Genomic DNA, 26003 nt, shown 5'->3' on the forward strand with positions numbered 1-26003 from the left:
ATGATCCTGAAAATAATTTGGAAATGATAATTCCAGGAAGGGAAATGATCCTAAAAAAATTCCAGCAAAATGATCCCAAAAAATATTTTAGGGAAGGGAAATGATCCCAAAATTCAGGAAGAGAAATGATCCTGAAAATAATTTGGAAATGATAAAAAAAAAAAATTCCAGGAAGGGAAATGATCCTAAAAAATAATTTGGGATGGGAATGATCGTGAAAATATTTTAGGGAAGGAATTGATTCCGAAATTCAGGAAGGGAAAGAAATGGTCCTGAAAAATATTTTTTGGAAAGGGAATGATACTGGGAATAATTCCAGGAAGGAAATGATCCCAAAAAATATTTTAGGGAAGGGAAATGATCCTGAAAATAATTTGGAAATGATACCAAAAAAAAAAAAAAAAAAAAATTCCAGGAAGGGAAATGATCCTGAATTATTGATCAGGATTGATCAGGATTTTGATTTTTTGGGGGAATTTTAAATTTTTTTTGTATTTTTTGGGGCAAGATTTTCCATTCCCAGCATCTGATAAAGGGTTAAAATCATCCAGTATTGATTCCAGTATTGATTGATTATTGATTGGTTATTGATTGGTTTGGGATTCTTGATATTTGGGATCGATCCTGAGGATTTTTCTTTTTTTTTTATAATTTAGGACTGGTTTTAGGGTTATTTAGGGCTGGTTTAAGGAATAAATGAAGATTTAAAAGGATAATTTAGGGCTGGTTTAAGGGATTATTTAGGACTGGTTTTAAGAATAATTTAGGACTGGTTTTAGGGATTTTTTAGGACTGGTTTTAGGGATAATTTAGGACTGGTTTTAAGGATGAGAGAAGATTTTAAAGGCTAATTTAGGACTGGTTTTAGGGATTATTTAGGACTGGTTTTAGGGATAATTTAGGTCTCGTTTTAGGAATTATTTAGGACTGGTTTCAGTGATGATTTAGTCCGGTCTTATTTCAGTTTCTCAGGTTCAAATCTCTGTTTTTAGAATTTTCACAGGGCTGGTTTATTTAAATTCCATGGGGTTAAAATCTCCCTTTTTAGGCCTGGTTTATCTCACTCTTCAGAGTTCAAAATCTCTGATTTTAGATTTATTTGAGGATCATTTTAAGCCTGGTTTATCTCAATCCCAAGAGTTCCAATCTCTGTTTTTAAGCCTGGTTTATCTCCATCCCAAGGGTTCAAATCTGTATTTTAGGGCTGCTTTAAGCCTGGTTTATCTCAATCCCATTTCCCCCCATTCCCCTACATCCAAAAAATCCCAAAAACTCCCAAAAATTCCAAAAAAATTCCCAAAAAATTCCCATATTTCCCCCCCTAAAATCCCGGGGGCGCCGAAGGGGCGGGGCCGAGCCGAGCGGAGCCGAGAGTTGCCGAAATTTACCGAGCGTTACCGAGCTGTGTGGAGTTTTACCGGGATTTACCGAGCGTTGCCGAGCACTGCCGAGTTTTACCGAGCGGTACCGAGTTGTGTGGCGTTCTACCGAGTTCTACCGAGTGTTACCGAGCACTGCCGAGCTTTACCGAGTTGTGCCGAGTTTTACCGAGCTCTGTGGAGTTCTACCGAGTTCTACCGAGTGTTACCGAGCACTGCCGAGCTTTACCGAGCTCTGTGGAGTTCTGCCGAGTTTTACCGAGTGTTACCGAGCTGTACCGAGTTGTGTGGCGTTTTACCGAGTTCTGCCGAGTGTTACCGAGCACTGCCGAGCTTTACCGAGCTCTGTGGAGTTGTGTGGAGTTTTACCGAGTGTTACCGAACTGTGCCGAGTTTTACCGAGCTCTGTGGAGTTTTACCGAGCTCTGTGGAGTTTTACCGAGTTCTACCGAGTGTTACCGAGCTTTACCGAGCTCTGTGGAGTTTTACCGAGTTCTACCGAGTGTTACCGAGCTTTACCGAGTTGTGTGGCGTTTTACCGAGCTCTGCCGGGATTTACCGAGCTGTACCGAGTTGTGAGGAGTTTTACCGATCTCTGCCGAGTTTTACCGAGTCGTGTGGAGTGTTACCGAGTTTTACCGAGCCCTGCCGGGATTTACCGAGCTTTACCGAGTTGTGTGGAGTGTTACCGAGCGTTACCGGGTTTTACCGAGCTGTGCCGAACTTCTGTGGACTTTTACCGAGCCGTGCCGGGATTTACCGAGCGCTACCGAGCCGTGCAGGGATTTACCGAGGCGTACTGAGGTTTACCGAGTTTTCCCGAGTTGTGCCGGGATTTCCCGAGCTTTACCGAGCCGTGCTGAGGTTTCCCGAGTTGGCCGTGCCGGGATTTCCCGACCTGTGCGGAGTTGCGGCGGGTTTTGCCGAGCCGTTCCGAGTTTTGCCGAGCCGTTCCGAGTTTTGCCGAGCCGTTCCGAGTTTTGCCGAACGTCGTGAGGGCGCTCGGAGCCCGCGATGTTCCGCGGCTCGCGCCTGCCCTGCTGCGGCGGCCCGGCGGTAATTTCATTTATAATTTTAAATATTTTAAACTCATTTATAATTTAAATATTTTTAAAATATTTTTCCCTCACTTTTCCCACTTTTCTCTAAAAAAATGGCGAGCGAAAAAATAATTTTAAAAAAAAGATAAAAGGAATAAAACCGAGCCCATCTGGTGTGGGAGGGCAAAAAATTCCTCAGGGATAAAAAAAAAAAAATTAAAAAAATAAAAAATAAATTTTGGCCAAACTCGACAGGATGTGGAGGAGGAAGAAAAAAAAAGCTGGAAGTGATGATTTTTAATTTTGTTTTTGATTATTTTAATGGAATCCAGGCCTTTTGTCGGGGATATTTTGGGAGGAATGCGCGGCAGGATGTGGGAAAAACTAAAATAAAAAATATAAAAAATAAAAAATTGCCCCGAGCTTGGCTGGGCTAAATCCAGCCCAAATTATTTTTATTTTATTGGTTTTTTTTTAAATGAGATTTTTCCTTGACTTCCTAAAAGTTTGGCGAGAAAATGCAGGAATTAAATCCGGGAATTAATTTTTATTTATTTTATTTTATTTTATTTTATTTTATTTTATTTTATTTTATTTTATTTTATGTATTTTATTTTATTTTTATTTTATTTTAATTTCCTATTTTTTCCACGTTTTTCCCTCATTTTTTTCCACATTTTTTCCTTTTAAAAAATTATTTTTCCCCCATTTTTTTCTATTTTTTTTTATTTTTTCCTGAATTTTTTCTCGATTTTTTCCCAATTTTTCACAATTTTTTTCCCATTTTTTCCCATTTTTTTCCCATTTTTTCCCATTTTCCCCCTTTTTTCCTGCTCCTCATCTCATCCTGCCAATATTTGGGATTAAAACTTTATTTTCATGATCAATAATCCATTAATCAATTAATCAACGCCCTGTTGCTGGAATAAAATTGGGAATTTTGGGGGAAAAATGAGGAAATTTTTGGGGATTTAGAGGGAAAAAATAAAAATAAAAAAGAATTTTAGGTGGGGGAGTTATGGGGATCAATCAATCAATCAATATTGGGAAGGAATCAATAATTAATAATCAATATTGGTATTGATAGATTGATAATAATCAATAATGGAATTTAATCAATAAAGGACTCAGGATTGGATATTGGAATCAATAATCAATATTTGCATTGACTATTGATAATCAATAATGGAACTTAATCAATAAAGGACTCAGGATTGGATATTGGAATCAATAATCAATATTTGCATTGATATATTGGTAATAATCAATAATGGAACTTAATCAATCAATGACTCAGGATTGGATATTGGAATAAATAATCAATATTTGCATTGATATATTGGTAATCAATAATGGAACTTAATAAAGGACTCAGGATTGGATATTGGCATCAATAATCAATATTTGTATTGATATATTAATAATCAGTGGAACTTAATCAATAAAGGACTCAGGATTGGATATTGGAATCAATAATCAATATTTGCATTGATATATTGATAATCAATAATGGAACTCAATCAATCAATGACTCAGGATTGGCTATTGGGAAGGAATCAATAATCAATATTGGGTATTGGACATAATCAATATTGTATGGACATTAATAAATAAATAATATTACATGAGTTAAAGAGCTCAATCAATAATCAATATTGGTTATTGGATATGAATAAATGATCAATATTATGTGATTGAAGAGATCAATCAATATTGGATATTGGAAATTAATAATCAATATTGGATATTGGAGGACATAAAATAATAATTGATCAGTAGTGGAGCTAAATAAATAAATAAATAATGAAGTGACAAATCAATAAATGGATCAATCACTGCTGGATATTGGAAATAAATCAATAAATCAATAAATAATAATAAATAATCAATATTGGAGCTGTATTAATAAAGGACTAAATTGATCAATCAATATTGGATATTGATATGAATAATATTGGAGTTCAAGAAATCAATAAAGATCAATAATCAATACTGGGTATTGGAACTAAATCAATAAATCAATCAGGAAATCAATCAATCAATATTGGCTGTTGGAACTCAATCAATCAATTGATCAATATTGCAAACAGACCAATCAATCAATCAATCAATGTCTGATATTGGAGGTTAATCAATCAATCAATCAATATTGGAACTCAGTCAATCAATTGATCAATGTGGCAATCAATCAATCAATCAATCAGTGTCAGATATTGGAGCTTAATATCAGATATTGGGAGTCAATCAACCAATCAATCAATATTGGAGTTTCATCAATCAATCAATCAATATTGGAGTTTCATCAATCAATCAATATTGAAGTTCAATCAATCAATATTGGAGTTTAATCAATCAATCAAAATAAATCAATATCTAGAGAAATATTGGTAATTGATTGATAAATCATTAATCAATAACTATCAAGAAATGGGAGTTATCAATGAGAATTAATCAATAATTAGCAAATTAATCAATACATTAGGGAGGGGTTTAGGATTTTTAATATTAATTAATAATGATTATTAATGATTATTAATAATTATTAATTATTAACAATTAATTATTATTAATTTATTATCATTGATAAATTGATGAATGAATCGATAAATAATAATTAATCAATCAATAAATAATAAATGCCCAGAAAGAAATCAGAATTTATTAATAAGATTAATTAATTAATAACTTAATTAAGATTCCCAGAGCAAAAAAAAAATAAATTATCAGAGACCAATCAGTATTTATTGATTAATAAGAAATCAATTAGTGCCTATAAATAAATTGGGATTAATTAATTAAAAATGGGTAATTAATAAATTAATTAATAATTAATTAAAAATTAATACTTTAAATATTGTTATGTAGATATTAAATATTTAAAAAATTAATTTATTAAATCAAATAGATTAATATTTAATTATCAGAATTATATATTAATAATTATTCTAAATATTATTAATTAGTAATAATTTATTTTGATATCCATTTAATACTCTATTAATTAGGAAATTAAGCGTGGATATTAATAAATTTATTTATTATTTATCTCTTAATAAATCATTAAAAATTTAATTGTCTTTATTAAATAAGTGTGAATATTAAATAATAAATTATTTAAATCTATTAATAAATAATTAAAATTTTAATTAATATCTATTAAATATTAAATTGTGGATATTAAATAATAAATTATTAATAACTTTAATAAATTATTTTTGTCTATTATGTTTTATTAAATAGGAAATTAAGCATAGTTATTAAATGATTATTAATAGATATTAATAATTAATTTAATTCTCTAATATTTTATTAAATAGGAAAGTTAAGTGTGGCTATTAAATAATAATTTAGCTCTATTAATAAATAATAATTTAATATTTATTTAATATTCTATTAAATAGGAAATTAAGTGTGGATATTAAATAATAAATCATTAGTAGATTTTATTAGTTAATAATTTAATTTTGTACCATTTAATATTTTAATAATTAGGGAATTAAGTGTGGATATTAAATAATAAATTATTAGTAAATATTAATAATTAATAACTCAGTATCTAATATTTTATTAAATAGGGAGTTAAGCATAGATAATAAATAATAAATTATTTAGATCTATTAATAAATAATAATTTAGTATCTGTTAATAAATAGTGAATTAGTGTGGATATTAAATAATAATAATTAATAACTAATTGATTAATTATCAATTTAATGTTATTAAATATGAAACCAAGTGCAACTATCAATTAATTATTAATATATAATAATTAATAGATTTAATTTATTGAAATATATTAAATTATAAGTTAAGTGTAGCTATTAATTAATTATTAATAAATAACAAAATATAAAATGTTGGTATTTAAAAATTATTATTAATATTTAGAGACTTTAAAATTGATATTAAACTATTAAAATTATTAATAAATCTATTTAATATTCAGTGCTAATAATTAATAATTACATTAAATGGAATTAATTAACATTAAAATATTAAATATTGGTATTAAATATTACATTAAAATAATTAATAGGGATTAAATAGTAATAATTTAACAATGATATTAATTATAAATATAATATGAAATATAAATTAAAAATTAAATAGTAATAATAAATATTAAATATTACATTAAAATCATTTAATAAGGATGAAATATTAATAAATTAATGATATTAATTATGAATATGATGGGAAATAAAAATATAAAATTAAATAGGAATAATATTAAATATTACATTAAAATAATTTAATAAGGATGAAATATTAATAAATTAATTATGTTAATTATAAATCTGATGTTAACTAGAAATTAAATTCCATATTTTAAATTAAATTAGTATTTATAATAAATATTAATATTTAGTGGTTGTATTAAATAGATATTAAATTAATTAATTGATTTAATATTAATGAAATATTATTTAATAATTCCATTAGATATAAATCTGGTATTAAATAACATTAAAATATTAATGTGAGTTATTAAATATTATATTTAAATTATTAATCCATTTAATAAGAATTAAATATTAATTTGTAATTATTATTTTAAATATAAATCTGATATTAAATATAAATAAAATTCAATATTTAAAATTAAATATTAATAAATAAAAATTTATTATCTGTATAAAATTTATATTAAATAATAATATTTAATTGGGATGAAATATTAATTAATAATTACATGAAATAGAAAATATTTTAAATATTGATTCCACTAAATGTGTAATTAAATATTAATGTTGATAAATTATCCTAATAAATATATTTAAAATATTTATCAATTTTATAATAAATTGAAATATTGAATTACAGACTCAATATAAAAATATTCAATATATATTTGATATTAAAGAATTATTATTATTATTAAATATATTGAATATATTAGATAATATTTTGATTTAATAAATTTGATAATAGTAATTTAATTAAAAATAATTTGATAATATTTGATATTAAATAGAAATAATAAATATTAATAATTGATAATATGAAAATTAAAATAGAAAATTAAAAATCAATATTTTAAAATTAAATCAAATCAAATCAGTTAAATCAAAAAATCAAATTATTTTGATTTGAAATTTAATTAAATCCAAATTAAATAGAAATAAATCAAAATAAAATAGAAGTTAAATAGAAATGAACTAGAAAAAAAATAGAAAATAAATACAAATTAATTGGAAAATAAGTATAAATAATATAGAAATTAAATACAAATTAATTAGAATTTAATTGGGAATTAAAAAGGAATTATTTCGAATTTAAGTGGAAATTAAATAAGAATTAAATAAAAATTAATTGGGAATTAAATATAAATAATGTAGAAATTAATTAGAATTTAATTGAGAATTAGAAATTAAAAATTAGAAATTAATTAGAATTTAATTGGAGAATAATTAGAAACAAAATCAAAATTAAATAGAATTTAATTGGAGAATAAATTGGAAATAAAATAGAAATTAAACAGAAATAAATGGAAATTAAATAGAAATAAAGCAGAATACAAATAGAAAATATTCAGAATTTATTTAAAAATTTATTAGAAATTAGAATTTAATTGGGGAATAAATAGAATTAAAATCAAAATTAAATAGAAATAAAATCAAAATTAAATAGAAATAAAATCAAAATTAAACAGAAATTAATGGAAATAAATTTGGAATAAACAGAGAAAATTGAGAAAATATTAAAAATAGAAAATATGAAAAAAATAAAGAAAAAATTCAATTTATTGAGTGGGAATTGTGGGAATTTTAACTGGAAATGAGCAAATTTTACCCTAAAAATCAGATTATTTTACCCAAAAAAACCCCAAATTTTCTATAAAAAATGAGAGAATTTTGCCCTAAAAATGAGAAAATTTTATTATAAAATATAAGAATTTTTCCATTAAAAATGAGGGAATTTTTGCTTAAAAATCAAATTATTTTACCCAAAAAATACGAATTTTTCCTCAAAAAATGATGAAATTTTCCCTCTTTTTAACTCAACTCCCTAAAAACCCCCAAATTCTTTTTTTAACAAACTTGAGGATGAAAAATATTAAATAAATTTTGATATTTTGGAGAATAATTTGAATTTTTTTCCCCCAGGTTTACGCTCCGTCCGCCAGCACCGCCGATTATAACCGCGATTCTCCGGGCTACCCGTCCTCCAAACCAGCAACCAGCACTTTCCCCACTTCCTTCTTCATGCAAGGTCAGTTCCTAATCAATAAATTCAATTTTTTTCTCCAAAATTTCCCAATTTTTAAATTTTTTTTCCATAGTGGGAAAAGGAAAAATTTGAATTTTTGGCGATTTTTTTTTTTTTTTTGCTGAGTAAGCAAAAAAAAAAAATTGGGTTGGAAATGGTTTGGAGAAATTGGGAAAGGTAAAAAAATTCCAGAAATTTCTTTAAATTAGGATTTTATTTCCTTAAAATGGGATTTTTTTCCTAAAAAATGAGATTTTTTTTCTCTATAAATTAAGGGAATTGGTTCCTAAAAATGAGAATTTTTTTTTCCCTAAAAATTAAATTTTTTTCCTAAAAAATGTGAATTTTTCCCTAAAAATTAAGGGAATTTTGAGGGAATTATTTCCTAAAAATGAGAGAAATTTTCCTAAAAATGGGAATTTTTTCTCTATAAATTAAGGGAATTTTTTATCATGATGGATTTCCCCTGAATACCCAAATTTTAATTTTAGTTTTAATTTAATCTTATTTTAATTCATCTTTATTTTAATTGCAATCTGATTTTAATTTGATTTTTTTTCCATTTTTTAAGTTTAATTTTTATTTTTATTTTTATTTTAATTACAATTTTATTTTGGCTTAATTGAATTTTTATGTAAGTTTCATTTTAATTTTATTTTGAATTTTTGTTTCATTTTAATTTTATTTTAATCGGATTTTAATTGAATTGCAATTGTACTTTAGTTTTATTTTGGGGTTTTTTTAATATTTAGTTTAGTTTTAATTTTAGTTTTATTTCTATTTTCTTTTAATTTAATTGTAGTTTTAATTTTAATTTTAATTTGATTTTAATTTTAATTTTAGTTTTATTTTTATTTTTGTTTTAATTGAATATTAGTTTTATTTCAATTTTTAAAAACTTCATCTTAATTTCAATTTTTTAATTTTTTAAAGTTTAATTCTATTTTTTTAGTTTTATTTTTATTTTCTTTTAATTTCATTTTAGTTTTAATTTTAATTTTTTAAAATTTGATTTAAAATTTAATTTTATTGTAGTTTTATTTTAATTTTAACTACTTTTGTTTCAGTTGATTTTTAATTTTATTTTAAGTTTATTTTTAAGATTTAATTTTAATTTAAATTTTGTTTTAACTTTTTTTTTATATTGATTTTGTTTTAGTTTTAATTTTATTTTAATTTTATTTTGAATTTAATTTTAATTTTGTTTTAATTTCATTGTAATTTCAGTTTAATTTCTTTTCATTTTATATTTTTTTAGATTTTGAGTTTAATTTAAATTTTGTTTTAATTTTAATTTTATTTTAGTGTTTTTTTAATTGTATTTTAATTTGATTTTATGTTTTTCTCCCCCCAGATGGGCACCACGGCAGCGACCCCTGGAGCTCCTCGAGCGGGATGAGCCAGGGCGGCTACGGCGCCATGTTGGGCAACTCCTCCCACATGGGCCAACCCGGCGGCTACTGCAGCCTGCACCCGCACGAGCGCCTGGTGAGAGCTCCCAAAATTCCCAAAATTCCCAAAATTCCCAAAATTCCAGGATTTTGGGGTCATTATGGGGAAAAAAACCCAAAAAATTGGAAAAATCAGGTGTTGGATTAAAATGGCGGCGCTTCCGGTTTTCAAAATGGCGGCGCTTCCGGTTTTGTGTGTGGGAAAAACTTGAAATTCTCAGATTTAGAATTTCCAGAATTCTCAAAATTCTGGGATTTTGGGATCATTGGGAGGGAATTCCTAAAAAAAATCCAAAAAATTTGGGGTTGGATAGGGCAAAAATCAAGGTGTGAAGATTAAAATGGCGGCACTTCCCGTTTTCAAAATGGCGGCACTTCCTGTTTCCAAAATTGTGGCGCTTCTGGTTTTATGTGTGAGGGAAAACCTGGAATTCTGGGATTTTGGGATCATTATGGGGAAAAAAACCCCAAAAAACGGGAAAAATTTGGGTTTGGATGAGGTAAAAATGGAGGTTTGAGGATTAAAATGGCGGCACTTCCTGTTTTTAAAATGGCACTTCCTGTTTTGAAAATGGTGGCAATTCCCAAAATTCTGGGATTTTGGGATCATGGGGAGGGAGTTCCCAAAAAAAATCCAAAAATTTGGGGTTCAAATATGGCAGAAATGGAGGTGCGAGGATTAAAATGGCGGCACTTCCTGTTTTCAAAATGGCGACACTTTGGTTTTATGTGCCTGAAAAACTTGGAATTTTGGACTTGGAATTTCCAGAATTTCCAAAATTCTGGGATTTTGGGATCATTGGGAGGGAATTCCTAAAAAAAATCCAAAAATTCGGGGTTCAAATATGGCAGAAATGGAGGTGTGAGGATTAAAATGGCGGCACTTCCTGTTTTCAAAATGGCGGCGCTTCCGGTTTTGTGTGTGGGAAAAAACTTGAAATTCTCAGATTTAGAATTTCCAGAATTCTCAAAATTTTGGGATTTTGGGATCATTGGGAGGGAATTCCTAAAAAAAATCCAAAAAATTGGGGGTTGGATGTGGCAAAAATGGAGGTTTCAAGATTAAAATGGCGGCACTTCTTGTTTTAAAAATGGCGACACTTCCGGTTTTTCTGGGATTTGGAATTACCCGAATTTTGAGATTTTGGGATCATGGGGAGGGAGTTCCCAAAAAAAATGCAAAAATTTGGGGTTCAGATATGGCAAAAATGGAGGTGTGGGGATTAAAATGGCGGCGCTTCCGGTTTTGTGTGTGGGAAAAACTTGACATTCTCAGATTTAAAATTTCCAGAATTCTCAAAATTTTGGGATTTTGGGATCATTGGGAGGGAAATTCCTAAAAAAAATCCAAAAATTTTGGGTTCAAATATGGCAGATATGGAGATTTGAGGATTAAAATGGCGGCGCTTCCGGTTTTCAAAATGGCGGCGCTTCCGGTTTTGTGTGTGGGAAAAAACTTGAAATCCTCAGATTTAGAATTTCCAGAATTCTCAAAATTGTGGGATTTTGGGATCATTGGGAGGGAATTCCTAAAAAAAATCCGAAAATTTGGGGTTCAAATATGGCAGATATGGAGGTTTGAGGATTAAAATGGCGGCACTTCCTGTTTTTAAAATGGCACTTCCTGTTTTGAAAATGGTGGCAATTAATTCCCAAAATTCTGGGATTTTGGGATCATGGGGAGGGAATTCCAAAAAAAAATCCAAAAATTTGAGGTTCAAATATGGCAGAAATGGAGGTGTGAGGATCAAAATGGCGGCACTTCCGGTTTTGTGTGCCAGAAAAACTTGGAATTCTGGGATGTGGAATTCTCAAAATTCTGAGATTTTGGGATCATTGGGAGGAGAAAACCAAAAAAAATCCAAAAAATTTTAGGGTTTGGATACGGCAAAAATCAAAGCGTGGCGATTAAAATGGCGGCACTTCCTGTTTTTAAAATGGCGGCACTTCCGGTTTTATGTGAGAAAAAAACTGGAATTCTGGGATTTAGAATTCCCAAAATTCCCAAATTCAGGGATTTTGTGGTCATGGGGAGGGAATTAAAAAAAAAAAATCAAAATAATTGGGGGTTGGATATGGCAAAAATGGAGGTGTGAGGATTAAAATGGCGGCACTTCCTGTTTACAAGATGGCGGCACTTCCTGTTTTGTTGAAAAAATGGAAGAAAAATGGGGAAAAAAATCCAGAAAAAATGGAAAAAAATTGGGAAAAAAATGGGGAAAAATTTGGAAAAAAATTAAAAATAATTGTAAAAATGGCGGAATTTCCAACATGGCGGCTTTGTCAATTTCCCCTTCTGTTTCAGAGTTACCCGTCGCACTCCTCGGCCGAGCTGAGCTCGGGCCTCCCGCCGATGTCGTCGTTCCACCGCAGCGCCTCCAACTTCAGCTCGTCCTGCACGCCCCCGGCCAACGGCGCCGAGCCGCTCCTGGGTCAGTGAGGAACCAAAAATCATGGAGGATAAAAAATAGGGAGGAAAGGAATCAACATCTGGGGGTTGAAAAAAAAAATCCATAAAAAATCTGATTTTTTTTCAAAAAAATCTGATTTTTTTTCACAAAAAATTCCGATTTTTTCCCCAAAAAAATCCCAATTTTTCGCACAAAAATTCCATTTTTTTCTCAGAAATTATAATTTTTTTCCCCCACATTATCTATAAAAATTTCAGGGTTTTTTTCCCAAAAAAAATCCATTTTTTTTCTTCAAAAATTCTAATTTTTAAACAATAAATAATTATTTTTTCTCAGAAATTCCCAGTTTATGTCACAAAAATTCTGATTTTTTTCCCCAAAATTGCCCCCAAAAAATCCCAATTTTTCCCTCAAAATTGCTTTTTTTTCCTTAAAAATTCCGATTTTTTTTTCCTTTAAAAATTCCGTTTTTTTCTCCAAAAAATTCAAATTTTTTACCAAAGTTGCCCCCAAAAAAATTCCAATTTTTCCCTTAAAAATTCCATTTTTTTCTTAAAAATTGTGGTTTTTTCCCCTAAGAATTCAATTTTTTTCTCAAAAATTCCTAGTGTTTCTCATTAAAATTCTGATTTTTTTTTCCCATAAATATTCCAATTTTTTCCTCAAAAAAAATCTCAATTTCTCCCATGAAAACTCCATTTTTTTCTCAAAAATTCCAATTTTTTTCCCCAAAAAATTCCATTATTTTTCTCAAAAAAATCCCGATTTTTCCCACAAAAATACCATTTTTTTTGGTCCATAGTTGTCTCCAAGAAATCCAATTTTTCAATTTTTTTTTAATATATTAGTCTGATTTTTTTAAATTTTTCACTGAAATTTTTAAATTTTTGCCTTGAATATTTTGAATTTTGCTCTGAAATTTGTTAATTTTTTACTGCAACTTTTGAATCTGAAATTTTTGAATTTTTCTCTGGATTTTTTTTATTTTTCATTGAAATATTTTTGAATTTTTTCTTAATTTATTTTTAATTTTTCTGAATTAATTTTTACTAAAATTCTCAAATTTTTTCTTTAATGTTGTTTTAATTTCTCTGAATTTTTTAAGTTCTACTGAAATTTTTGAGTTCATCTGTAAATGTTTTTAATTTTCCAGAATTTTGTATCTTTCACTGAAAATTCTGTATATTTCACTGAAAATTCTGTATATTTCACTGAAAATTTTGTATTGTTTCACTGAAATTTCATTTAATATTTCACTGAATTTTTTTTAATTTTCGCTGAATTTTTTTTTAATTTTCTCTTAATTTTTTTTTAATTTCTTGAATTTATTTTATATTATATATTCCATTTTAATTTTGAATTTTCCTCCAATCATTTCCTGGTTTTTTTTCATTTTCTCTGAAATTTTTTTTGCGTTTTTTCCGCCATTTTTTGGAATTTTTCCCCGGAATTTTTTTTATTTTTCTCTGCAATTTTTTTCCTGTATTTATTTTCTATATTCCACTTTAATTTTTGATTTTCTTCCAATCATTTTTTGGTTTTTTTTATTTTTTTCCGCAGGCAGCGGCCGGGGCAGCGGCGCCGCCGGGAGCTCGCAGACCGGGGACGCGCTGGGCAAAGCTCTCGCCTCCGTAAGGAAATCCCTGAGCTGGGAAAGGGGGGAAAACACCAAAAAATACAAAATAATTCCATGGGGAGAAAGTTCTGGAATTCTTAGAAATGAGGGAAAAACACAAAAAAATTTTTAAAAATTTCCAAGGGGAGAATTTTTGAATTTTCTATTTTTATAATTCCAGGATTTTCTCATTTTAGGATAATGGGACTGAAAAAATTTGGGATTTTTTATAATTCCAGAATTTTCTATTCCCATAATTCCAGAATTTTCAATCCCATAATTCCAAATTTTCCCATTCCCATAATTCCAGGATTTTCCCTTCCCATAATTCCAAGATTTCCCATAATTCCTGAATTTTCCAATCCCATAATTCCAGGTTTTCCGCTTCCCATAATTCCAAGATTTCCCATAATTCCAGGTTTTCCCATCCCATAATTCCAAATTTTCCCATTCCCATAATTCCAGGTTTTCCCCTTCCCATAATTCCAAATTTTCCCATTCCCATAATTCCAGAATTTTCCATTCCCATTTCAATCTTCCCAAACCAATTTTAAAACTTAAATTTAAAAAAATCCAATTAATTAAAATTAAATTAAAAACCCAATTAATTAACAAAGCCCAATCAACAAAACCCAATTTAAAAAATTCCAATTTGAAAAATTCCAATTTAAAAAAATCCAATTAAAAAAAATTTAATTCCAATAGAAAATTATAAGAAAAAATCCAATTAAAAAATCCAATTAAAAACTTAAATAAAAAATTTAATTAAAATTAATTTGAAAATTTTAATGAAAAAACCCAAATTAAAATCCAATCAACAAAACCCTTAATTAACAATTCCCAATCAACAAAACCCAATTTAAAAAATAGAAAAAAATTAAAATTTATTCCTTTAACTCTTACAAATTTCGCGGGATTTACATCAAATTTTTTTTTTAAATTTTAATTTTAATTTTTAATTAATTCTAATTTTTTAATTAATCGCTTAATTAGCTGTTAATTAATTAATTAATCTCTTGAAGATTTACTCTCCAGACCACACCAACACCAGCTTCCCATCCAACCCTTCGACTCCCGTGGGGTCTCCCCCTTCTCTCGCAGGTATCGGAAAAAATTTTGTAAAAAATCCCAAAAATTTCGGGAAAATTTCGGGAAAATTTCGGGAAAATTTCGCCAATTTCTCGCTCGTTTCGGGTTCGCGCCGCGGAATTTCGGGAATTTTGAAATTTGATTTTCGGGGGTTTTGAGAATTTAGAAATTCGGAATTTTGGGGGATTTTAGAATTTGGAATTTTAGGAATTTTTTTAAATTTTAGGATTTGAAATTTGAGGAATTTTGGGGAATTTTTTGGGATTTTAAAATTTGAAATTTGAGGAATTTTGGGAATTTTTTGAAATTTTAGAATTTGAAATTTCAGGAATTTTTGGGGATTTTTTTAAATTTTAGAATTTGGAATTTGAGGAAATTTGGGAATTTTTTTGATTTTAGAATTTGAAATTTGAGGAATTTTGGGGAATTTTTTTGGATTTTAGAATTTTAAATTTGAGGAATTTTGGGAATTTTTTGAAATTTTAGAATTTGAAATTTGAGGAATTTTGGGGAATTTTTTTAAATTTTAGAATTTGAAATTTGAGGAATGTTGGGGATTTTTTTGGATTTTAGAATTTGAAATTTGAGGAATTTTGGGGATTTAGAATTTGGAAAATTGAAATTTTGGGGATTTGGAATTTCATAAATTTGAGGTTTTGGGAAATTCGGGATTTTTGGACTTTTAGGAATTTGGGGAATTGGGAATTTGGAAATTTTAGGATTGAGGAATTTTTAATTCTGATATTTTGTGGAATTTTTTGGTAATTTCAAAATTTAGAATTATGGGACTTTCAGGATTTTAAAAATTTGGGATTTCATGGATTTGCCATTTTGGGAATTTTGGATTTTTAATTTTGGGATTTTTGAGGATTGGGAATTTTGGGATTTCCAGAATGTCAAAATTTTGGATTTTAGCAATTTAGGAATTTTGAGATTTTTAATTTTGGGAATTTTTTGGGAATTTTGGGGATTTTATCATTCTGAGAATTTGAAATTATTGAAATTTAGGGAATTTGAAAATTTGGGAATTTGGGGATTTTGAATTTTGGGAATATTGGAATTTTGGGAATTTAGAAATTCGTAGATTTGGAATTTTGGAATTCTGAGAATTTGAAATTTTTGGGTTTTGGAAGTGGAAATTTTTTTTAAATTTTAATTTTCGGGATTTGGGAATTTTTATTTTGGGGATTATTAGGAATTTAGAATTTGGGGTTTTGGGTTTTTTTGAGGTATCAAGGAAATTTCGGGAATTTTTCACCGTCGCGATTTCGGCTTCGGGCGTCGCGATAGGACGCGGAATTTTGGGAATTGGAAATTTTGGAAATTAGAAATTGGAATTTTGCAAATTTGATGATTTAGAATTTAAGGAATTGTGGGAATTTAAAAATTAAGAATTTTAAGATTTTTAGAATTGGAATTTGAAGGATTTTTTTTGCAGCAATTCCCAAAATTCCCGAAAATTTTTAAAACCCGTTTTTTTCCGCGAATCATTAAAAAAAATTTAAAATTCATTTTTTATTTTGATTTTTTTTATTCACATTTTTTGGGGCGATTTCCCCCGATTTTGGGAATTCCCAGAATTCCCCCCAAAAAAAATTTTTTTTAAAAAAATGAAAATTTCAGGAATTCTGTGTTTTTTTTCCTAACGGTGCTTCCGCTTTTGCTCCGTAGCAGGCACAGCTGTCTGGTCTAGGAATGGAGCTCAAGCGTCTTCATCTCCCAATTACGAGGGGCCCTTGCACTCCTTGGTACGTGTTGATTAGCCACCTCATTAATTAATTTGATTCATTAATTATTTTTTAATTATTTTTTATTTCCGGCGCCGTTTTTTATTTTTTTCCGTTTTTTTTTTGCCCGGTCTGTAAAACAAAAATAACAAAAATGAGGAATTTTGGGATGAGGGATCTTAGAATTCCTCTTAATTAGCTGCTTTAATTAATTAATTTGTTAATTATTAATTAATTTGTTGATTGATTGGCGTTAATCGCGCGTCTCGTTTTTTTCCGGAGCGTTTTTTTGTTTTTTTTTTTCGCGTCTTTTTTTTGTTTTTTCCGTCGGAAAATCGGGAATGTTGGGATGAGGAAATCTCATCATTAATTAGTTGGTTAATTAATTAATTGGTTGATTTGTTGATTGATTGCGCGTTCGTTTCTCGGTCGCGTTTTTCAGAGCCGTTTTTATTTTTTTTTTTTCCCCGAATTCACCAAAAAAATTCCCTGACGTTAAAAAAAATTCACCCGAAATTTTCCTGAAATTTAAAAAAAAAATTTGCAAAAATATCCCCTAAAATTAAAAAAAAAATGTTTTCGAGAATTCCATGATTATCTTAGAATTAACAAAAAAAAAAAAATATTTTCCTAAATTTGAAAGGATTTAAGGTAGTTCTAAAAGAGAAACCCAAGGATTTAAACCAACCCTAAAACCCAAACCCAAAGATTTAAACTGATCTGAAAAGGGAAATGCAATCATCAATCATCCAGCCAATCCCAAATCCAAACCCAAAGATTAAACCAACCCCAAATCCAATGGTGCCAATCCCAATGGCGTCAATCCCAGCGGTATTGATCCCAATCCCAATGGTGCCAATCCCAATGGTGCTGATCCCAATCCCAATGGTGCCAATCCCAATGATGTTGATCCCAATTCCAATGGTGTCCAGTCCCAATGATGTCAATCCCAATCCCGATGATGTTGATCCCAATCCCAATGGTGTTAATCCCAATGGTGCCAATCCAAATTGTGTCAATCCCCAATGGTGCCAGTTCCAATCCCAATCCCATTGGTGCCAATCCCAATGGTGCTAATCCCAATCCCAATGGTCCCAACCCCAATCCCAATGGTCCCAATCCCAATCCCAATGGTTCCAATCCCAATCCTAATGGTTCCAGTCCCAATGGTGTCAATCCCAATGGCGTCAATCCCAACGGTATTGATCCCAATCCCAATGGTTCCAATCCCAATCCTAATGGTTCCAGTCCCAATGGCGTCAATCCCAATGGCGTCAATCCCAATGACGTCAATCCCAATGGCGTCAATCCCAATGGCGTCAATCCCAACGGTATTGATCCCAATCCCAATGGTGCCAATCCCAATGGTGCTGATCCCAATCCCAATGATCCCAATCCCAATGATCCCAATCCCAATGATGTCAATCCCAATCCCGATGATGTTGATCCCAATCCCAATGGTGTTAATCCCAATGGCGTCAATCGCACTGGCGTCAATCCCAATGGCGTCAATCCCAATGGCGTCAATCCCAATGGTGCCAATCCCAATCCTGATGGTGTTGATCCCAATCCCAATGGTGCCAATCCAAATCCCAGTGGTGTTGATCCTAATACCAATGATGTCAATGCCAGTCCCATTGGTGCCAATCCCAATGGTCTCAATCCCAAATCCCAATGGTGTCAATCCCAGTGGTGTCAATCCCAATGGTGTCAATCCCAATGGTGTCAATCCCAAATCCCAATGATCCCAATCCCAAATCCCAGTGGTGTCAATCCCAAATCCCAATGGTGTCAATCCCAATGGTCCCAATCCCAAATCCCAATGGTCCCAATCCCAAATTCTAATGGTGTCAATCCCAACGGCGTCAATGGTGTCAATCCCAATGGCGTCAATCCCAACAGTATTGATCCCAATGGCGTCAATCCCAATCCCAACGATGTTGATCCCAGTTTCGATCCCAGTGGTGTTGATCCCAATGGTGTCAATCCCAATCCTAATCCCAATCTGAATTGTGCGAATCCCAATGGTGTTGATGCCAATGGTGTTACTCCCAGTGGTGTCAATCGCAATCCTAGTTCCAATGGTGTCAATCCCAATGGTGGCAATCCCAATGATGTTGATCCCAATCCCAATGGTGCCAATCCTAATTCCAATGGTGCCAATCCCAATTCCAATGATGTTGGTCGAAATCCCAATCCCGATGGTGTCAATGCCAATGTTCCCAATCCTAATGGTGCCAATCCCAATGATGTTGATCCCAATTCCACTCTCAATCCCAATGGTGTCAATGCCAATGTTCCCAATCCTAATGGTGCCAATCCCAATGATGTTGATCCCAATTCCACTCTCAATCCCAATGGTGTCAATCCCAATGTTCCCAATCCCAATGGTGCCAATCCCAATGATGTCAATCCCAATGGTGCCAATCCCAATGGTGCCAATCCCAATGATGTCAATCCCAATGTTCCCAATCTCAATCGTGCCAATCCCAATGATGTCAATCCCAATCGCAATGGCGTTAATCCCAATGGCGTCAATCGCAATGGCGTCAGTCGCAATGGTGTCAATCCCAATGGCGCCAATCCCAATGGTGCCAATCCCAATGGTGCCAATCCTAATGGTGTCAATCCCAATGGTGCCAATCCCAATGGTGTCAATCCCAATGGCGTCAATCCCAATCCCAATGGTGTTGATTGCAATGATGTCGTTCCCAATCCCAATCCCAATGGCGTCAATCCCAATGGTGTCAATCCCAACGGTATTGATCCCAATCCCAATGGTGCCAATCCCAATGGTGCCAATCCCAATGGTGCCAATCCCAATGGCGTCAATCCCCATGGTGTCAATGCCAATGGTGCCAATCCCAATGGTGCCAATCCCAATGGTGCCAATCACAATGGTGCCAATCCCAATGGCGTCAATCCCCATGGTGTCAATGCCAATGGTGCCAATCCCAATGGTGCCAATCCCAATGGTGCCAATCACAATGGCGTCAATCCCAATGGCGTCAATCGCAATGGTGCCAATCCCAATCCTGATGGTGTTGATCCCAATCCCAATGATTCCAATCCCAATGGCGTCAATCCCAATGGCATCAATCGCAATGGCGTCAATCGCAATGGCGTCAATCCCCATGGTGCCAATCCCAATACTGATGGTGTTGATCCCAATGGCGTCAATTTCAGTCCCAATCCCAATGGTTCCAATCCCAATGGTGCCAGTCCCAATCCCAATCGTGTCAATCCTTATTTCCAGTGGTGCTAATGGCAATCCAAATAATGTTGATTCCAATCCCAATGATGTCAATCCCAATCCCAATGGCGTCAATCCCAACGATGTTGATCCCAATCCCACCGTTCCCGACTCGTCCCCGTTTTGTCGATTGCGCAGAGCCGGATCGAGGACCGCCTGGAGCGCCTGGACGACGCCATCCACGTGCTGCGGAACCACGCGGTGGGCGCGGCGCCCGCCATGGCGGCGGCTCACGGCGACGTGCACGGCATCATCGGCGCCGCCGCCGCCGCCGCCGCCCACAACGGGGCCATGGCCGGGCTGGCCGGCGGCTACGGCTCGGGGCTGCTGGGCAACCGGCACGCGCTCATGGTGAGGGGTGTTGATTGGGATTAGGGGTTTAATGGGATTGGGATTGGGGGTTTAATGGGATTGGGATTGGGGATTTAACGGGATTGGGGTTGGGGGTTTAATGGGATTAGGAACTTAATGGGATTGGGTGTTTAATGGGATTGGGGATTTAATGGGATTGGGGATTGGGAATGGGATTGGGGATTTAATGGGATTGGGATTGGGGGTTTAATGGGATTGGGGATTTGATGGGATTGGGATTTAATGGGATTGGGGATTTAATGGGATTGGGGATTTAATGGGATTGGGATTTAATGGGATTGGGGTTGGGATTGGGGGTTTAATGGTATTGGGATTGGGGATTTTATGGGATTGGGATTGGAGATTTAATGGGATTGGGGATTTAGTGGGATTGGGATTGGAAATTGGGGATTTAATGGGATTGGGGATTTAATGGGATTGGGGATTTAATGGGATTGGGATTGGGATTCGGGATTTAATGGGATTGGGGTTTTAATGAGATTGGGATTGGGGATTTAATGGGGTTGGGATTGGGATTAGGGAATGGAGATTTAATGGGGTTGAGAATGGAAATTTAATAGGATCAGGGATAATGGGATTGGGGATTTAATGGGATTCGGATTCGGGGTTTAATGGGATTGGGATTGGGGATTTAATGGGATTGGGATTGGGAATGGGATTGGGGGTTAATGGGATTGGGATTTAATGGGATTGGGGATTTAATGGGATTGGGGATTTAATGGGATTGATTGGGATTGGGAATGGGATTGGGGATTTAATGGGATTGGGGATTTAATGGGATTGGGGTTGGGATTGGGGATTTAATGGGATTGGGGATTTAACGGGATTGGGATTGGGGATTTAATGGGATTAGGAACTTAATGGGATTGGGAGTTTAATGGGAGTGGGATTGGGAATTTAATGAGATTGGGATTGGGAATTTAATGGGATTGGGGATTTAATGGGACTGGGAATTTAATGGGATTGGGATTGGGGGTTTAATGGGATTAGGAATTTAATGGGATTGGGAGTTTAATGGGGTTGGGAATTTAATGGGATTGGGATTGGGAATGGGGGTTTAATGGGATTGGGGGTTTAATGGGATTGGGATTGGGGTTGGGGATTTAATGGAATTGGGAATTTAATGGGATTGGGAATGTGGGAATGGGGATTAGAATGGGAATTTGAGAATATGGAAGTGGGAATGGGATTGGGAATGGGAATTTGAAAGTGGGAATTTAATGGGATTGGCAACATGGGAATGGGGATTAGAATGGGAATTTGGGATTGGGATTGGGAATGGGATTGGAAATGGGATTGGGAATTTAATGGGATTGGGATTGGGAACGGGAATTTAATGGGATTGGGAGTTTAACGAGATTGGGAATATAGGAATGGGGTTGGGAATTTGGGAATGGGGATTAGAATGGGAATTTGGGGATGGGAATGGGATTGGGAATTTAATGGGATGGGGAATGTGGGAATGGGAATTTAGGAGTGGGAATTTAATGGGATTTGGGATATGGGAATGGGGATTAGAATGGGAATTTGGGAATGGGAATGTGGGAATGGGAATTAAGATTTACAATCACCAACAGATGAGAATTTCAAATTCCATGGCTTTTAGGACCCCCCAAATTTTGTGACCCCCCCATATTTTAGAATCCCCCAAAATTTGGGATTTATTTTAGGATCCCAAATATTTTTTGACCCCCTCTCCGTCCCACGTTGGCGCTCACCGCGACGAACCCGCGGGAGCCGCCATATTTGAGAATCCCCCAAAATTTGGGATTTTTTTTGGGATTTCCACACTTTTTGACCCCAATATTTTGTCACCCCAATATTTTATTATTTCTTGTCCATCCCAGGTGGGCGCTCACCGCGAGGAAGGCGCGGGGCTGCGCGGGAGCCACCCGCTGGTGCCGGGGGCGGTGCCGGTGCCGACGCTGCCGGTGCCGTCGGCGACGTCGCCGGAGATCAACCCCAGCCAGGAGCACTACAGGGGTGAGGGGGGATGGGGAAAATGGGGAAAAATTGGGAAAAAAAGGGGAAAAATTAGAAAAAAATTAAGGAAAAAAAAAGGGGAAAAATTGGGAAAAAATGGGGAAAAAATCAGAAAAAAATGAAGAAAAAAATGAAAAAAAATGGAGGAAAAATGAGAAAAAAATGAAGAAAAAATGGAAAAAAATTGGAAAAAAAATGGCAGAATAATGAGAAAAAATCAGTAAAAAATGGGGAAAAATGCAGGAAAAAAATATTTAAAAATAGGGAAAAAATCAGAAAAAATGGGGAAAAATCAGGGGAAAAATAGGAAAAAATTTGTAAGAAAATCAGGAAAAAATCAGAAAAAAAATGGGGAAAAAATGAGGAAAAAAAAGAGAAAAAAAATGAGAAAAAATGGGGAAAAAATCAGAAAAAATGGGAGGAAATCTGGAAAAAATGGGGAAAAAATCAGAAATAAAATGAAGAAAAAAAATCAGAAAAAATGGGGAAAAAATAAGAAAAAAATCAGAAAAAATGGGGGAAAAAATCAGAAAAATGGGGAAAATATCAGAAAAATGGGGGGAAAAAAAAGGAAAAAAATAGGGAAAAAATCAAATAAAATGAAGAAAAAAATCAGAAAAAATGGGAAAAAAAATCACAAAAAAATCAGAAAAAATGGGGAAAAAAAATGAGGAAAAATGGTTAAAAAATGGAAAAAATCAGGGAAAAAATCAGAAAAATGGGGGGAAAAAAAAGGAAAAAATGGGGAAAACATCAGAAATCAGAAAAAAATCACAAAAAAATCAGAAAAAAACCAGCAAAAATGGGGAAAAAATGGGAAAAAAAATCAGAAAAAATGGAAAAAAAAATCGGAAATAAAATGAAGAAAAAAAATCAGAAAAATTGGGGGAAAATCAGAAAAAATGGGAAAAAAAATCAGAAAAAAATGGGGAAAAAATCAGAAAAAAATGGGAAAAAAATCAGAAAAAATCAGGAAAAAATTCAGAAAAAATGGGGAAAATTCAGAAAAAAAAACCAGAAAAAATATGGAAATATATGAGAAGATAATAAGGAAGAAATGGGGGGAAAAATCAGCAAAAAAATCAGAAAAAAATCAAAGAAAATCAGAAAAAAATCAGAAAAAATCATTAAAAAATCAGAAAAAAATGGAAAAAAAATCTGAAAAAAATTGGAAAAATTCAGGAAAAATTTGGAAAATATTTTAAATAATTTGAATTTTTCAGGGATCCCCTCAGCACTGCAGGGGCAGAGCGTGAGCTCGGGCAGCTCCGAGATCAAACCCGACACAAAATGGGGGAAAATCAGAAAAAAATCAGAAAAAAATCGGAAAAAAATGGGAAAAAATCAGGAAAAAATGGGGAAAAATCAGAAATAAAATGAAGAAAAAAATTAGGAAAAATGGGGAAAAAATCAGAAAAAAAATCAGAAAAAATGGGAAAAAAATCAGAAAAAAATGGAAAAAAATCAGAATAAAATGAAGAAAAAAATCAGAAAAAATGGGGAAAAAACCAGAAAAAAATGGGAAAAATTCAGGAAAAATTTGGAAAATATTTAAATTATTTTAAATTTTTCAGGGATCCCCTCAGCACTGCAGGGGCAGAGCGTGAGCTCGGGCAGCTCCGAGATCAAATCGGATGACGAAGGCGACGAGAACCTGCAGGAGCCCAAGGGGAACGAGGAGAAGAAATTGGAAGAGGAGAAGAAGGAGATCAAATCCATTACTAGGTCAAGATCTAGGTAACGGGAAATGGGGGGAAAAAGGGGGGAAAAAGTGGGGAAAAAGTGGAAAAAAATTGGGGAAAAATTGGAGAAAAAATGGGGAAAATATGGGGAAAAAATGGGAAAAAATTGGGGAAAAAATGGGGAAAAAATCAGAAAAAATTGGGGAAAAATGGGGAAAAAATGAGCAAAAAATGGAAACGAAATCAGGATAAAATGAGGGAAAAATGGGGAAAAATTGGGGAAAAAATTTTAAAAAATGGGAAAAAAATTGGGGAAAAAATTAAAAAAATGGGGGAAAAAATAGGGAAAATATGGGGGAAATATGGGGAAAATATGGGGAAAAATTGGGAAAAAATTGGGGAAAAAATGGGAAAAATTAGGGAAAAAATGGGGAGAAAATGGGGAAAAAATGGGGAAAATATGGGGAAAAAATCAGAAAAAAATTGGAAATAAAATGGGGAAAAATTGGGGAAAAAATTGGAAATAAAATAAGGAAAAAATGGGGGAAAATGGGAAAAAATTGGGGAAAAAATGAGAAAAAATTGGGGAAAAAATGGGAAAAAATTGGGGAAAAATGGGAAAAAATTGGGGAAAAAATGGGGGAAGATTGGGGAAAAAATGGGGAAAAATGGGAAAAAATTGGGGAAAAAATGGGGAAAAAATGAGCAAAAAATGGAAATAAAATCAGGATAAAATGAGGGAAAAATGGGAAAAAATTGGATAAAAATCAGGAAAAATGGGAGGAAAATTAAGAAAGAATTGGCAAAGAAGTCAGGAATAAATAGGGGGAAAAATCAGGAAAAATGTGGAAAAAATAGGGAAAAAACCAGAAAAAAATGGGAAAAAAGTCTTAAAAAATGGGGAAAAAAATCAGAAATAAATTGGGAAAAATTAGGGAAAAAAAAGGGGAAGATGCCAGGAATAAATAGAGGAAAAAAATCAGGAAAAATATGAAAAATTTAGGAAAAAAAAAATGGGAAAAAATCAGGAAAAATGGGGAAAAATCAGGAAAAATAGGAAAGAAGTCAGGCATAAATAAGGAGAAAAAAATCAGGAAAAATGTAAAGAAAAATGGGGAGAAAAATCAGAAAAAATGGGGAAAAAATCAGAAAAAAATTGGGAAAAGTCAGGAAAAAATGGGAAAGAAGTTAGGCATAAATAGGGAAGAAGATCAGAAAAAAATAGAAAAAAAACCACAAAAAATGGGAGAAAAATCAGGGAAAAATAGGAGAAAAATCAGGAAAAAAATGGGGTAAAAATGCAAAAAAAACCTATAAAAAACGGTGAAAAATCAGGAAAAAAAGTGAAAATAAGTTGAAAGTTTATCAGAAAAAATTGGGAAAAATTCAGCAAATAATAGGAAAAAAATAGCAGAAAAACACCAAAAAAATCTGGGAAAAATCACTAAAAAATGCAAAAAAATTGCAAAAAATTCAGAAAAAAAAGCAGAAAAAATCAGAATTTTTTTTCTTTTTTTTATCACAGCAATAATGATGACGAGGACCTGACCCCCGAGCAGAAAGCCGAGCGGGAGAAGGAACGGCGCATGGCCAACAACGCCCGCGAGCGGCTGCGCGTGCGCGACATCAACGAGGCCTTCAAGGAGCTGGGCAGGATGGTGCAGCTGCACCTCAAGAGCGACAAACCCCAGACCAAGCTGCTCATCCTGCACCAGGCCGTGGCCGTCATCCTCAGCCTGGAGCAGCAGGTCCGAGGTTGGTGCCGTTTTGGGGGAAATTTGGGTTTTATTT

General features: G+C 32.6%; 1 protein-coding gene across 1 annotated transcript in view; it reads left to right on the top strand.

Moving 5' to 3' along the window:
* TCF4 (transcription factor 4) overlaps positions 1-26003 on the top strand; it is a 75901-nt gene that overhangs the window by 46871 nt on the left and 3027 nt on the right. The window contains exons 8-17 of the mRNA XM_033086051.2: positions 8527-8632; positions 9984-10117; positions 12386-12512; positions 14052-14122; positions 15129-15207; positions 16867-16943; positions 20314-20526; positions 22395-22530; positions 24105-24267; positions 25738-25967. Of these exons, the coding sequence (XP_032941942.1) occupies positions 8527-8632; positions 9984-10117; positions 12386-12512; positions 14052-14122; positions 15129-15207; positions 16867-16943; positions 20314-20526; positions 22395-22530; positions 24105-24267; positions 25738-25967 (1336 nt within the window). The remainder of the gene's footprint in view (positions 1-8526; positions 8633-9983; positions 10118-12385; positions 12513-14051; positions 14123-15128; positions 15208-16866; positions 16944-20313; positions 20527-22394; positions 22531-24104; positions 24268-25737; positions 25968-26003) is intronic.

The sequence above is a fragment of the Catharus ustulatus genome, chromosome Z (assembly GCF_009819885.2).
Source record: "Catharus ustulatus isolate bCatUst1 chromosome Z, bCatUst1.pri.v2, whole genome shotgun sequence".
In the NCBI taxonomy this organism is placed as follows: domain Eukaryota; kingdom Metazoa; phylum Chordata; class Aves; order Passeriformes; family Turdidae; genus Catharus; species Catharus ustulatus.